The 16,655-nt window shown below is 33.9% G+C and overlaps 1 protein-coding gene across 1 annotated transcript; it reads right to left on the reverse strand.

The window, feature by feature from the left end:
* Positions 1-2,844: 2,844 nt before the first annotated feature.
* On the reverse strand, positions 2,845-3,603 carry LOC145292792 (uncharacterized). Its single transcript, XM_080138831.1, has one exon. It carries the CDS (start codon positions 3,601-3,603, stop codon positions 2,845-2,847), a length of 759 nt encoding a protein of 252 aa, XP_079994957.1.
* Positions 3,604-16,655: the final 13,052 nt, after the last annotated feature.

The raw sequence follows: 16,655 nt of genomic DNA on the forward strand, positions 1-16,655 counted from the left end.
CAGCCTATGTCATGGTAAAATATATTGGGTGGGTTTTTGACACTGTATTGTATAGTTTTTAGTTTTCAACTTACTTTCCCAAACTTAACGTATTCAACAGAGTCTGCAACCATTTCTGTTTTTCGAGCCGATTAAACATTTTACATTACATAAAAACACTAAGCAATTATCGAGTTAGGTAGAAACGTAACTTACCTTACCTTTGCTTTCATTTATTTGTTTTTGGACAACTTTTTCGAATATGTGTATAGTACCCCCCCCCCCATCAACCAAATATTAATTACTAACTCATATTTTTGTATACAGAAAAAAAAATTAGCGTTTCAACATTTTTGCTACGTTCAGCTTTATCCACTGATTGTTGGTCGAGCCCAAGTCAGGATTGACGGTAATCCCGAGGATCAGGATTCAATTCTGCAAGAGTACCATTTTTTTTTTTTTTTTTTTTCATTTTCGCTTTTTTTAAATACTTTTTGGGGTGGATTGCTGTACTAAGAATATAAGAAACATGCATTTTCTCTTTTTATTAGAATTTTCCAAATCGAGCCACAGCAACGCGTGGCAGGGTACAGCTAGTATTAATATATAAAGATATATATATATATATATATATATATATATATATATATATATATATATAGAGAGAGAGAGAGAGAGAGAGAGAGAGAGAGAGAGAGAGGTGCGTTACAATAAATATAATATGATGTCATCTAATGATGCAATGAAAACGAACCAAATGACAACCGGGAAAAATCTAAAGAAACGACCTTCCTGATGTTATCAACGGTGTTAAAACTCTTTTCCTGGGCGTGGTCTCCAAACAACCGATTTTTTTTTTTTTTTTTTTTTTTTTTTGCTGCACTGTGTGACTGTGGGGCGGAGTATGGCTTTGATGCTATCTCCGAACTTCAAGACCTTAAAATGACACAGAAAACATGAAAGGCCCCAGGAAAGTTAGGAGAATCAAGTACAAACACACACACACACACACACACACGCACACGCACACGCGCACACACACACACACGCACACACACATATATATGTATATATATATATATGTGTGTGTGTGTGTGTGTGTGTGGAGATAGATGGTTAGATAGATAGATAGATGAGACGATAACAAGTGTGTGTGTTTGTCTTTGCAAGGTGTCGACACCAATTAAATTGCACGGTTGTTTTTTATCGAGCGCAGCATTAAACGATAAATGGGAAGTACAATTCGTTCGTCTGTCTCTACGAGACATGTGCGCTGTCATTGTTACCAGCATGGACATTTGGGGTTTTTTAATCATGTAGTGTTTAAGAATTTCTTCTCTTGTACTAGTATGCGCTAACACTGCTTACAAATTTGGGCATTGCAACTAGTTTAGATAAATGGTAAAAATGCTGTTTTAAACTTAAGAGTAACGAGCAACCGAAAGGCAAACAGAACGTCTGATAAATGTCGCTGGACCCATTTCGCAGCAGCTACTTCGACCTTAAGCATGAAAAATCAACTAAAATGTCATCTTATACCAACGTAGACAAATTGATCAACTAACCTATATATAAATCCTGTTAGAGATACTGGTGGCTATATTGACGTGGGGTGTGTTATATTGGTGTAGGAAAACATTACAGTTTTCATATGAGATTAGTTATTCGAAATTTCAATTAGGAATTTAGCTAACGTGCTTGAGGAAGTGACGTCACATGAAGTCTGGGTTATATGTTAGAGAGAAGCTAAGCACAATTTTTCTCTTTGCCTTTGTCCGTAAGAAGGAGCGGATATGTTTTCACGGACGCTTTCCCCTCTCTCGGGAGGGGGAATTTAGGAAAATATGTAATATTGTAAGGTAAAAACGATTTTCATAAATTAAAATATGAATATAATTAATGTAAAATAATATATATTAGAATTAAAAAAAAAAAAAAATAGCAAAAATTTCAAACTATTATGTACTCTTGTAGTTTCCTCAAGTGCGTACACCAATTAGTACTGCAGATCATATATTATAATCACTTTCGAGAAAGAAGAAGAAGAAGAAGAAGAAGAAGAAGAAGAGACATCGTCAGCTACGAGATGATGGCGGCTATTATAAAAAAGAAAAAAGAAATACTACACACTGCCACGAAGAATGACTACTGCTATTTTGTAAATGCTCTGCAAAAGAAGAAGAAAGTTAGGAGTATCAAGTACAAATACACACAAGCACGCACGCACGCACGCACACACACACACACACACACACATATATATATATATATGTGTGTGTGTGTATATATATATATATATATATATATATATATATATATATATATATATATATATATATATATATAATCAACCTCCGGGAGTATTTGCTTGAATCATTACGAGATTGTTTCTATAGATGGGATACACAAATTATTCGGCCTATGTCATCAGACAATTTAAGCCAAGCAAATACTCCCGAGGTTGAAATAATAAAAACATAATAAAAACATAATAAACTTTTCTACAGGGTGGCCACAAAGTCACGCACCAATGTTAATTAAAAAAGTTAAAAAATTTAAAAAGTTATAGTAGTAACATTTATTCAAATTCAAAGTTATTTACAAGGATTACAATTGCTCGATATGTTCGCCGTTTGCAGCTATGCACGAGCCAATACGAAATTCAAAGTTCCTGTAGACACGATTCAGTAAATCAGCATCACCATCAATTTGAAGACAAGCATCAATAATACGACTCTTCAGATGATCCAAATCACGAATCTTCGTTGAATAAACAATTTGCTTAATGTGACGCCAGAAATAAAAGTCCATGGGGTTTAGGTCAGGCGACCTGGGCGACCACTCTACCGTACCTCTTCGACCGATTCAATTTTCGAAATTCTCGTGGAGCCAGTCACGGACAATCGTTGCGTAACGCGGCGGGGCACCGTCTTGCATAAACCAAGTAGGTCTGCCGTCTCCAAGTAAATCAAACTGCGATATCAAATCATTTTGCAACATGTTGAGGTATCTTTCGCCAGTAACTGTCTGATTGAAGAAGAAAGGGCCCAACACATGGTCGCGCCACAAACCACACCAAACCATTATCTTGGGACCGCTGTGTTCTTTACTGTCTAACATAAAATGAGGATTGTCTTGCGAATAGTATAAATTTGCCTCGTCGCTAAATAACATGTTTCGCCTAACAAAGTCAGGATCTTCCTCGAGTTGAACCTGAAACCATACAGCCATTTCTAAACGTCTGTCACGATCATCCTCGTGCAATTTGTGTAGAATTTGAAGTTTGTAAGGATGAAACTTTTCTGCTTTGAGGACCTTCTGCATCGTTGAACGAGGAGCACCAATTTCACCTTCTGCCCTTCGCACTGACTTCCTTGGACTGCTTGCAATTTCTTTCAACGCTTGTGCACGTGTCTCTGCAGATAAACCTGGACGCCCACTTCGCTTTTTGTCAATGACGCTACCAGTTTCTCTGAAGTTGTTGATTAAGCGACCGACAGAAGTGTGTGACACATTTTCATGAGGACGGTTTCTGTTGAATTGCTCAGCAACACTTCTGTTGGTTGCACCATCACGACCAGATAATAAAATTATTTCTACGCGCTGCTCTGTAGTCAATGGCATGTCTGATCTGAAATAAAAAATTATAAAATTAAAAAATTACATTAATAAAAAATAAATATTAATAAAAAAATAAATATTAACATTGGTGCATGACTTTGTGGCCACCCTGTATTATATTTATGCACGCGCGAACGCGCGCGAGTGTGTGTCTTTTTAGGGTGAGGAACTTTAAATTGACAACTATACTTTCTTTAATTGCAGATTTGGTTATTTTGAGTTCAGCAATGTTTGGCAATTTATCATGCGACAGGATAGCACGCGATACGATCAATTTATTGAGAGAAATATTTGACGAACGAATAATTTCACGAAATGAACATGTCAAATGGCCACCTCCTTTGTGCGATTTAACCCAATTAGATCATTTTCTTTGGGGGTATATAAAGTGTCATGGCTATGTTGATAAACAAATGACAATAGTGTCATAGGAGGAGGGTGTTGTCATAGGAGGACATATTTTCCTCGAATGATATGAAGAAATTATGATTTATTACACACATGATAATCTTAATCATCCAAATAATAACATATAATAAAAATAAAATATCATAAAAATAATTATTAATTATTATTAATTATTAATATAATTAATGATTATAACAATATATAAATACTTTAAATATTATATAATAATATAAAATATAATAAATTACTTAATTAAAAGAAATAACAATAAAAGATTATATAAAATAATATAAAAAGTATTACTTAAAAAAAATTTATTGTAAAAACGTTTTTTAGCGTCTCTGGAGATTTTCAAAAAGTAGGACAAGAAAGGTTCTTTTTTGCTTTTTTTTTTTTTGGATTCTCTTGAAAATTCTCTAGCGACGACTATAAATAGCGAAAGCCTGACGAATCATAGCATGGATGAAACGCGGAATATTCTGTGTAGTTTAATTGCCATATATATTTCATAACTTACTACCTAGCTCTACCTACGTATTGAGCACTGTTGAAGTAAATACTTAAAGTTTACGCATAAATTTATACTTTCGTATACTAATTTATGTGATTAAATGAAGTAGTCATATATATATATATATATATATATATATATATATATATATATATATATATATATATATATATATATATAATCCATATCGTTGCACCCGCTCTCCGTAAATAGTCCACTAATTCATATAGCAATAAGTATACGAGATTCATTTAATAAATAAGATTATTTTTTTAGTATAAGAAATTTTAATACAGATTTGTTTACTTTTATAAAAATGTTTTGTTTTGTTCTTTTTCACATGGGTTATATTTCTTTTACCGATTCAAGTAAAACTTTGAGAGTTTTGGCGATTATCAAAGATGGCCGACCAAGAAGAATGCTCCAGGATTGAACAGCAGTCAGTTATCAAGTTTTTGATTACTGAAGGGTACAAACCACTTTAAATTCATAGGCGAATGACAACTGTGTATAGTGCCACATGTTTCAGCCGAAAAATATCTACAAGTGGGCAAAATTGTTTAAAGAAGAGTGTTGAGGATGAAGACAAACCTGAGAGGTCTATAAAAGATGAGGTCTCCTGAGATGATTGAATCAGTCAATGACCTTATTCAGTCTCACAGAAGAACAGTGGAGGACAATGCAAAGATTTTGAGGTTAGCTAATGGGACAGCACACAAAATAGTCCATGATAACCTTGGCTACTCAGTCAGTTACCACTGGGTGCCAAAGATGCTTACTTGCAGAGCACAAACGGAGGAGGGTTGAGATGCCTCGTCAGTGTCTTTCCCGCTATAAGGATGGTGATGAGTTTCTGAAGAAGATAATAACATGTGACGACACTATGGACATGAGTCCAAACAGCAATGGAAGCATGTAAACTCTCCGATGAAGAAGTTCAAGTCCAAGCGGTCAACGAAGAAGGTGATGCTTACCGTTCTTTAGGATTGAGAAAGGAAGCAGTGAACAGTGCCAATTACTGTGAACCGCTGAGGCAGGTCGAGAGACATAAAGAACAAATGCTGGAATCATCAGTCAGAAGGAGTAATATTGTATCATGGTAACGCAATGCTCACGTAGCAGCACAAACGGCGCAGACCATCAAGGAGCTGGATTGTGAACTGCTCCCTCATCCTTCTTACAGCCCAGATCTTGCCCCGTCACACTTTCACCCGTTTAGTCTCTTGAAAGCTTTCATGGGAGGCATAATTTTATAGTGACGATGAAGTAAAAAATATTACAATTGGCTGAGATATCAGTTCAAAGATTTTTTTTACGTTGAGAGAATAAGTACACTGATGGCAAAAGTGTGAGACTTTGCTAGGAGACTACGTGGAAAATTTTTCAAAATGTAAACTTCTAACTGCATTTGATTAAAAACCAACGGCAACTATTGACTTTTTGTGTAAATTTCAACTAAAAGCAACGATATCTACTTAATTATTAAAACAAGACACAAGTTTTTTATCTTTATTGTACAAACGCTCGCCATTTTGAATGGAAACACGTGACATAATAACAGGGGAAGTAACTCAGTTATGCTAAAGACAAAGCAAGTAACTCATATTTATGATTGTTAACGCACAATTTATTAAAAAGTGGCAATAGTTAGACACTATTTACCGCCTACTGGAAGTATTCGGTGTTTTTTTTTTAGCCAAACATTTTATTTTTGATAATTTTGGTCGAAAAATGTTTTATTTATTAATTTTTTTCTACCTGATCGTGTTTTGGAATTTTTGGATATATTCATTACTGTTACATGACAATTAAGTAGAGACTATTGGTTTGTTTCAAATTCAATATTAAAAAATTTCAAATTTCGCTATTATAGTGTAGTTGCACCTTTTTTTTCTTGCTTTCTTGTTTATTTTTTTCCTAGTGTTTTTTCTTTATTTCTTTCTTCCTTTCTTATTGTTTTATTTTTTATTATTTTTTTTCGCTTTCTTTTATTTGCCTTTTGCGACCATTATTTTAAAGAAATCAATTTTCACACGGCGAACACTTTCTTCCTTCCGCAGCGCATTGATTCGACGCATTCAGCTATATGAGGGCGGCGTCTCTTCCCGGATGTTCGAGGCGAAACGCCCGAATTCCAGGATTAGACTTGCTGAATCGACCTCAATGATGGGAAAACGAAAAGCACTCTCGTCCAACGATTCATTTCAGGTTTGTTTCGCTTTATTCAACGAACGATTGGAAAGGAAAAATATACCTTACACACTCGCACGCATATGTATACTCGTACGCGTACGTGTTGATAGATTTATGTGAAACAAGCTGGATTTATCCTCATAGAAGAGACATTGCTTGTCACTCTCTGCTCTATTGTTATTTTAATGAAAGGTGCTCGACTGAGCTTTAACTTTTGATTCCTCCTCGTAATACATTCGCATCAAAAACTTATCCTGCTATCACAATGGAAAAAGGGCCGTTTCAGTCTTCCTTCGCGTGCGTAGAGTCAGAAGAAATTTCTGTGGACAGAGTTTGCTTTCTGTAGAACATATGACCGCAGAACATGCTCCCTATAGACAAAACTATCGTAGTATCTAAACACAATGGTAACAAGTACGTGCACCTCTTAAATAATGAAACTTACGAGGGTCGTCTCAAAGGTAACGCCTCCTTTTTTTTAACATTAGATGCTACCAAGACGGGAGAAGTACCATTAAAACGAGAGACCTTTTTTGTTCCAGATTTTATTTTTCTACATAGTCACCACCATTCTCAACGCACTTTTACCAAAAATTCAATGAGGTATGTCTGCTTCTGATGCACGTTTATGGGGGGATTGCTTTCTTGGAGTCCCTCGCCGTCAATATCTCTAACAGAAAGATGAAATCTTCTGGTTATGAACGTACGAATTTAGTCATTATAAAAATGCAGTTCCCTTTAATTCATTCGGGTGAAAAAAATAAGAGGCATTACTTTTGGACCCCCCCCCCTTTTTACTTTATTGCATTAATCTATGTCGGCTGACAATCATGCCATCCCATTAACTCTTATCCTCGAGTGGGTTTTGGTCTTGATAAGTAATGACAAAGCATTAAAAATATACATAATTGTCACATATATAAAACGGGTCATATTAATGTGCAGATATTAAGATGTACAAGTGTCAAGACTTCAAAAAACATCAAAACAACTAAACAGAAACAGCGTAAAATACACTCATGAGCAAAAAAAAAAAAAAATGGGCCGAGAGTGAAAGAAGGAAGAAATCGATTTTTTCAATATTTTCCCATGAATTTTTGTTATCTTAACTGAAAATTTCTATTCTCCAGATAGTTATTATTATAGCATAGAATAATAAGTGGAAAAATTAGTCCTAAAAATGGTAAGACAGCATCTTGGCGAGGATATAAAAAATCGATTGCAGGATTAATGCAGTTCAAAATGACTTACAAGCATATTTTTTATATTTTAAGAAAAGAAAAGGTGAAAACATCTCTTTCTGCAGTGAAGCGAATTGGTCAAAGGTTCGAAGTCGAACGCTCAGTAAAAAGGAAATCTGGATCTGGTCGCCCTAGAGCATCCACTTTTAAGGACGACCACAGGCTTAAATTAACTGTTTTGAAGGATCGAAAGAAAACTTATGTTAACTATAGCAAAGAATTCAAAACAGGAGACGGAAATTCTCTTTCCAGATATACAATATCTAGACGAATGAAAGAAATGGGATTTTCTTCTAAAAGGTGTGCAAAGAAGCCATTTTTATTCAAGAACATCGATCATTAATGATAGAAAGAGCCTTTTCTCGTTTTATGGCAAGAAAGATATAGACTGGTTCAGGAATGTTTTCTGGTCAGATGAATCAAGATTTTGTCTTGTTAGTGATGCTCCCGAACGGTGCATTCGAAAAACTGGAGAAAGATTTTCGCCGAGTTGCATAAAAACGACAGTAAAACTAAGGAGTGGAGTGATAATGGTATGGGGAACTTTTACTGCAGGAGGAGTTGGGGAACTTATTAGATGTGAGAAGTCAATCAATGCAAAGGAAGACATTCGAATATTAGAAACAGGACTGTTACCAAGCATCCAGAAGCTAGGAATATCTCAGAACATTATTTTTCAACATGATAATGCCACTGCACACACTGCTAAAGTCACAAAAAATGGTTTTCTGATAATTCAATTGATGTGATGTTTTGGGCAGGTCAAAGCCACGATTAAAACCCAATCGAGAATATTTGGTCCATAATATCTCGTGCATTAGCTGGAAGAACTTTTGAAAAAAATGACTGTGAGAAGCTGTGTAAAGAGAATGGAATAGCATCTCCTCTTCACCATGTTGCACTTTGGTTGAGAGCATGTCTAAATGGATTGATCTTTTAAGAAAATCAAAAGAGAATGCGATTCCATACTAAACATTTATTAAAGTAAACGTCTTGTTCCGTGTTATTAGTCTCGTTTAAATTTCCTTGTTAAAGTGTTCTTTGTTCAATATAGCGTTTAATGTAATAAAATGTATAAAATTTGTTTGGCCCATTTTTTTTTTTTTTTTTTTTTTTTTGCTCACGAGTGTATGTGTGAAAATAGAGATTAATTAAACGGAAGTATGGAGTTTGACAAGGTTTTCGTTGGTATCATTTGGCTGCTTTGTTTTACGGTATATGTATTTAATGCCGAATCCAGTAATGTTGGTAATGTTTTAAGCTCCAAATTTTTTGTTTCTTCAAATGTTTATTTATGAAGTTGGTCGTTTTTTTTATTTTTGTTTTGTTTTTTTTTATAGAAAAATTGTTTTTTCATTCTTGATTTTACAGAACATGATTGAGTTTTGTAAAGAAACTAGTAAAAGAATAACATAATAAATGCTTGGTGGTCAGTAAGCCTATATCTTCAGACAGCCTGATTCAGATAAGGCTACGATTTTCGAGTTAAACCGTGAGTAGGAATAGCATAATTAGTATTTGCTAAGATCAATGCACACATTAACATTTTTTATTCACATGAGAATGAAAATGTGGAAAATAAAGTATTTACTAAATATAAAAGAAATAAACATATATATATATATATATATATATATATATATATATATATATAATATTCATATTTCCATAAACAAATATTACATAGTCGCTACACGGAACATGCTAATGTTTCGGACAAGTGTAGCAACTATGTTATATTTGTCTATGTAAATAAAAAATATTATATTTTGCTCTTTTTATTGAGCACTACTAATAACCTCGTCTAATTCACGAGTTTTCCCCCTTTAACTTGGTATATATATATATATATATATATATATATATATATATATATATATATATATATATATATATATATATTAATGAAAACAAAGGGATGTAGTGTTTACCTGATATACGCAATGGTAAACTAATATAAATAAAAGTATTTATATATAGAAAATGTAATCCCAACCGAATTAAAAAAAAAGCTCAATACGCAATAGAGAGTAGAGCTTATTATCCAATATTTTTTCATTTTTTTATTTGGCAATTTATAACTACAATAAATTGCGGTTTCGCCTTAACTAGCAAATTCAAGCATTGCTACAAATATAATTTGCTGATTTCTTTATGTCCTCTGATGAGAAGAATAATAAAAATAGCATTCTTTGAAACTCTGCGGAATAAGGACTTTGTAAATTGTTTTTTTTTGAGTATTCAGTCGAACAATAAATTTTGATTGTAAAATTCAACTTACAGTTTTAATTTTCTTTCTCTTATATATATATTTATATATATATATATATATATATATATACATATACATATATATATATGTGTGTGTAGTATGTGTGATACATGTATGCATGTATACATACCTGCATACATATATAAATGCGCCATCCAAACATAGTGCATCAGTAGAATACTGAACAACAGTTATCCTTGAACAATCCAACAATCATAGCATAAAAATGACGATCATCAAAAACCAACTGCATTGAACAGAATACTTAGTAAGGATGAGAGATGGTAGGATACCAAAACAACTGCTTTATGGTGAGCGTTACATAGGAAAAAGACCACAACATAAACCTTAAAAAAAGGTTTAAGGATGCACTGAAGAATAACCTTAAACTGATGTAAGTCGACATCAATAACAGGGAAATTCGAATTGTGGATCAAAATAGAAAATTAATTATTGGAGGACGCAGAAACTTTAAGAAAAGCGTGTTAAGCATGCAGTCAAAAAATAGGATGAATCTGCAGTTTCGGCTGACTTTAAACATGAACTGCAATGTACATTATATGACAGATTTCTTCTGACTTAAGCTGACTTATGAACCACGTGAAGATACACAAGGTTATTCAAGACCAACAATTTTATGAGGATGTGCTGCCACACAGGTATCCCAAGTATTGTAATATCTGAGCACGGGGCTGTAATTTTGCAAGCGGTTTGACATGATATTTTAACGTGCATAATATAGGAGAGACCTTGAATGCTTACTAGACATCGTCGAGTGTCTAAGGTCTCTCTGTACAGGAGTTTGTAGAACAATCTGGCAATCTTTTCCCTAGAAGTAAACACTGTCCAAAGATTCAAAATCACATAATATACGCAGCCAAAATAAAATATCCTTTCTACGGCTAACCCACATTAGCTTTCACGGGGATGATGCACCTTTTTCAGGTGATATTACCCCAAGTAATAGCACGAAGCTGGATACTCAACTAGACTAGATAAATTCTGTTCCGTGAATCTAGTAAGACCAAAACGAAAGATGAACTACAACATATAAAATGGTTAATTGGGGAGAGGAAAATTATGTTATCAATTTCTTTACTAACTCAATGTTTGAGAGATAATGAACTTTAATGGAACATTCGAGTATCTATGTATCTCATATAGAGCTCACGTGTCAACCCCAGGTTGTGGGCCTCTTGATTTCTGAGAACTTTGACTGAAGTAAAATAAAACAAAAGAGTCCCTGTACAAGAACCAGCAAATGCTAGCAAGTTCCCTGTCACATCTGTGAACGATTATGCAAGAGTGTAGCTGGGCAGAAGAACCATCTGCGTGCACAATGGACGCCTGACATCAACATCTATTAAGAAGTAGTAATCAGCAAAAAGGAAAAAAAGGACATGCAAGAAATGAAAGCTTTAAAACTTTCGTAAATTTGTGATAACGTTTCCAAATACCCGGATGTTTTATTCATTCTCAAGGATGTAATTTTAAAGCTGGTTACGAAGAAATCGCTGCGTGTGGCTGGGAGTAAACAATCAAAACAAATAAAATATTTCGGATTATTAAGTTTTATTTCATATAAACTTATTATTAATTATCCTCTCTACTCAGATTTCTCCGGAAAAAAAAACGATTATTCTATATACAACCTACTTGAATTTACCGACTATTTTTATGTACAGATTAACTATAACGTCCCAGCATTCCCGGGAGTATTTTACATTTTTTTTTATACACTCCATAATATTTCTGTTTATTTACTGGTTACAATTTTTTAAAAGGGGGGCTTATTTTAACTCTACATTTCAGCATTTTCCACTAACGGTGTTAAAAACGAAGTTATTTAAATGACAAAGAAAAGTTTTCGCGCTTTTATTTTGTTTTTTTTTATTACATGAGAGTCACTCCTTATCAAGGCCTGAAGGCCATTCGAGGATACGTGTTAATGAGTGTAGGCATGTCACTAAGACAACAACACAGTGATCAATAGTGGTTGGGATTTAGTAGAATTTGATTATTTTAGGCAGTGTGACATGAAGAATTTGTTTACATTTGACTTGAAGACGACCATGTTATAGTCAGCTGTGAAGCAGGCCAGCAAAACAGAGTTTCACATGCAAGCAGTTCTAGGAAATAAGCTTTGTTCATGTAATTTGTGCTTAGATTTCGGCGCTGATTGAGAGTAAGCGAAATTGTTGGTAGTTGTTGTAGGTAGTGAAGTGTTTTTTGTAAAAGTTTGGTATATATATGATATGTGTGTGTACACTTCTCCATCTCTCTTTATATATATATATATATATATATATATATATATATATATATATATATATATATATATATATATATATATATATATTCTGCAGTGGATAAAATTGTTGACAAAATAAACATAAACTAAAAGAGGAAAAAATTATTTACGTAAAATTTACATTTTATCAACCCTTAAAAAAAGTAAACGTTTTTTATTTTCTACGAAACACAAACCGTATTTTTATTTCCTGTTTCAGTAGAGATTTGTTTTGATTTATTTGTTTAGATAGATAAACAAACAGATATATAAATAAAGAGAAATAGAATCGGAGATCGCAAAACACCTCAGATAGATAGTACGGACAGTAACGACGAAAGCTAATAGAATGGTTTATGCTTATAGAATACATGCATACATGCATGCTTAATAGACGAAGAAATTGCACAACGTTGAGAGTCTGTCTCTGCTTTATCGTTATATTCACGGCAGGTGCTCGACTGATCATCAATCTATGTCCCCCTTCCTGTAAAACATTCTCAACAAAAAATCATCAATAAGTTTACGTTCTCTCTATGAACTAAATTTCTTTCCTAGAAAAGTATTGGATATACGTATTTCAGTTCAGAGTAGGAGCACGTAAATGTTCGACAAATACAATATTATGTATAGATTCGTGGCTATATTCTTTTTCTACTTTTATACGTATGATATAAATTTCATCTAAATTTGGAGTTTTAAAGGGAAGTCGACTCGCAACTCCTCCTTAGGGGCTATGAAGGCGTTAGAAGAATTGGGACTACTTCCAATGTCGTCCACATAATAATTTATGCATTGCGCACAGAAGCCACTATTTCCATTTCTTTCAATGAAATAGGTGTTATGAAACTAAAGCTACCTTTATGACTGCCAGCAACCACTGTAAAAGAGTAATAAAAAATGCGAGACATTCGTATGTTCAGTACGGCAAGTTAAAAGTAGCTGAGCAGCAGTTTAGTTCCCACAAGTTTTGTCGAACAGAAGTGGGTCCTCTATCCCAACCATCATCAATATGATCTCGTCAGTATGACAAAGATAAACTCTTTACACAAAAACTTGCAGAAAATTCTACCTTTTGCGATCAGGGCCACTTCCTGTGACTAAAACACACTATGCGACATGCAAACTCTGTACGTTATCAAACACTCTATGCGATATACAAATATCGTGCGTTATCAAAAATATTAATAGCAGCAGAGCAACTGGTCTTGACGACATTCAAATCATAGTGCTCAAAAAGCTTCAGGCGGAACTAGCTCTTATACTTACAAAAAACGTTTCCTTAAAGAGAATGCTTCCCAACAGTCGGGAAAAGTTTATCAGTTTACCCCGTATTTAAAAGTCCAGTGATTGGTCATTTGCCTCTCAGTATAGACCAATCAGTCTCCTGCGTGTCATGAGTAAGTTACTGGAATCTGTAATAAATAGAGAAGTGGTCAACTACCTCAGAAAAAATAAACTACTCAGTGACATGCAATATGGTTTCCATTCTGCTAGATCTAAAGCTGATGTGCTTACTGTAATATCACATGGGATTAGTAAATCTCTCAATGAAGGCTTTGTTTCTAGAGCAATAGCTCTTGACATATTTTTGATAGGGCACGGCATAAAGGTGTACTTAACAAGATTGCCAGATTTTTTTTTTTAATTTATAAATACATGTTTATTTAAACGTAGCTGTATTCCTAATAAAATGTATGGTCATTGCAATGGTTAAGTCAGTGAGAAATATTTTTAACTTATACGAAAAAATTGATAAATAAAGAATGTAAATACATCCACAAATTAAAAGTAAGTTTCGTTTAAAAACACGAATGTGATCATTCCTTTCTTTTTTTATATTCTTTTTTTTTTTTTTTTAACTTCAACAGTTCCTACTTTTTCTGAGGAATCTGTGCTGGAAATATCCATAAGTAACATAATAATTATATAAGTGATACTGCACTACGAAACAGATGCTGTCAAGAGTGGACATTTTCACATGTGGAAATAAATAAATGATAAGATAAATAACATTTTAGAAATTAGAATATAGCTGTTTTGTCATATATATATATATATATATATATATATATATATCCACATACAGTGCTGTTTCGTTGTATCACAACTCATCGGTGCGGCTAGACTAGCACATTTCCCTAGCCGTGGATTGAAATTACAACCATAGCGTTGCTAGTCGGCAGTTCTAACCTATGAACTTTGTATCGGTGCTCGTAAACGACCTCATCAAATTTCCATTAAATAAACATTTGCCCATCGCTTTTACAGTGCCCGAGCTGCTAGTTCATTATAAACAAGCAAAACAAGCATCAAGCCTCGCTTTATAGCCAAATAAGCAGTGGGTGAGATACATTTACGACAGTGCTTAACTCAAAGAGGGGAGGGGCTAAATATATAGTCATCCACATACAGTACTGTTTCGTTGTATCACAACTCATCAGTGCGGCTAGACTAGCACTTTCCATAGTCGTGAATTTAACCTACAACCATCACGTTGATAATCGGCAGTTCTAACCATTTGACCATGGACCGGTGCTCGTAAACGACCTCATCCAAAGTCTATTGAATAAACATTCGCCCGTCGCTGAGTTAGCTTGAATAATTATAGTTGTGTGAGGTTAACCCTTAAAGCTGTACTTTCACTCTTGGTAGATTAGAATACTAATTGCCTGATGCGCCGCTACCGGGTAATGCAGACTGGATTGCGCCGACATTTTCATACGCCATAGTACACTTTCCTTAGTGTACTTGTTTTTCAAAATCCCACCTGACCTTATGTCTTATATCCTGGAGGTAAATAATACCATGTGCAGCTGTAGACTATAAACTACAGCTTTCAATAAGTGACACTAGGCCTCAATAAAGCAAAACAATAAAATAACAGAAGGTTTATGCTGTTTGAGTAAAAATCTCTTATTCGTTTCTTGTTTTATTATTATTTGATATTTCCTTTGAATTGTCCATTGTTTATCACGCCTAGACGTGTGAACATTCAATTTCATTTGAAAGGGATCGAATGTCGTTAGTTGGTTTAGAAATAAACGTTTAAAACGGATTTCATGAACAATGACCAATCCAGATTAGTGCACAAAGAGAAAAAGGAGACGACCATTGATACGTTTAAACGTATAAGATATTGTACATACTTATTATTGTGTCGATCAAGGTCAAACTCTGTAGAAATAAAAAAAGAAACAGACCTGAACGGTTTAAACCTACACTGAACACAGCTGAAATATTGGGGAAAAAATAGTATATATTTGTGCTCTTTCAAGAACATTATTCATGACAAATTATAGAATCTCTGGATTGCGATTATTATTATATTATATTATCCCTTATTTCGTTTCTGGTGTTTTCCGTCAATTCTTACAGGGTTTGGAGTTTGACTCTTTTTAAAGATTTCCCCACAAGAAAAAAGGGGGCTAGTAAAGTCTGGGGAACGTGGTGACCATTTAACACTGCCATAGCGAGAGATATGCGAAGCTGAAAATAGGGCAACATTTAAAAGACCATTATTTTTTTCATTAATAAAGATTATTCGAATTTTGATTTATTTTAAATTTCCCAATGACTTAGTCAGATTGTGTTAAAATTACAGAAAAATAAAGAATCTATTTAAGTTCAAAACCATTCAGTGACTTTTTGGACAGGCTATATATATATATATATATATATATATATATATATATATATATATATAGAGAGAGAGAGAGAGAGAGAGAGAGAGAGAGAGAGAGAGAGAGAGAGATACAGACAGAGAGGCACCTACAATGCGCGTGAATTTTTTTAGGGCCAGAGGTGCACAATCTCCACCTACACCTCTCCTTAGTCGACATTGTTAAATACCGGTTGCAAGTTCATACAGGACAACAGTAAACAAATAATGATGTTAAAACGGAAGCCACATACAGCGCCTAGAATTCCCAACTGGTTATCCATTTAGTACTAACCAGGCTCAACATTGCTTAACTTCGGTGACCTTGCACGAACCGGTGTATCAACGCGATTATATATATATATATATATATATATATATATATATATATATATATATATATATATATATATATATATGAATGGAAATGTATTAAAAAAAAAAAAGAATACGAAAAGTATAAAAGTTTATAACTTTTC

Source organism: Euprymna scolopes, chromosome 14 (genome assembly GCF_053919585.1).
Source record: "Euprymna scolopes isolate OS-2025 chromosome 14, ASM5391958v1, whole genome shotgun sequence".
Taxonomy (NCBI): Eukaryota; Metazoa; Mollusca; class Cephalopoda; order Sepiida; family Sepiolidae; genus Euprymna; species Euprymna scolopes.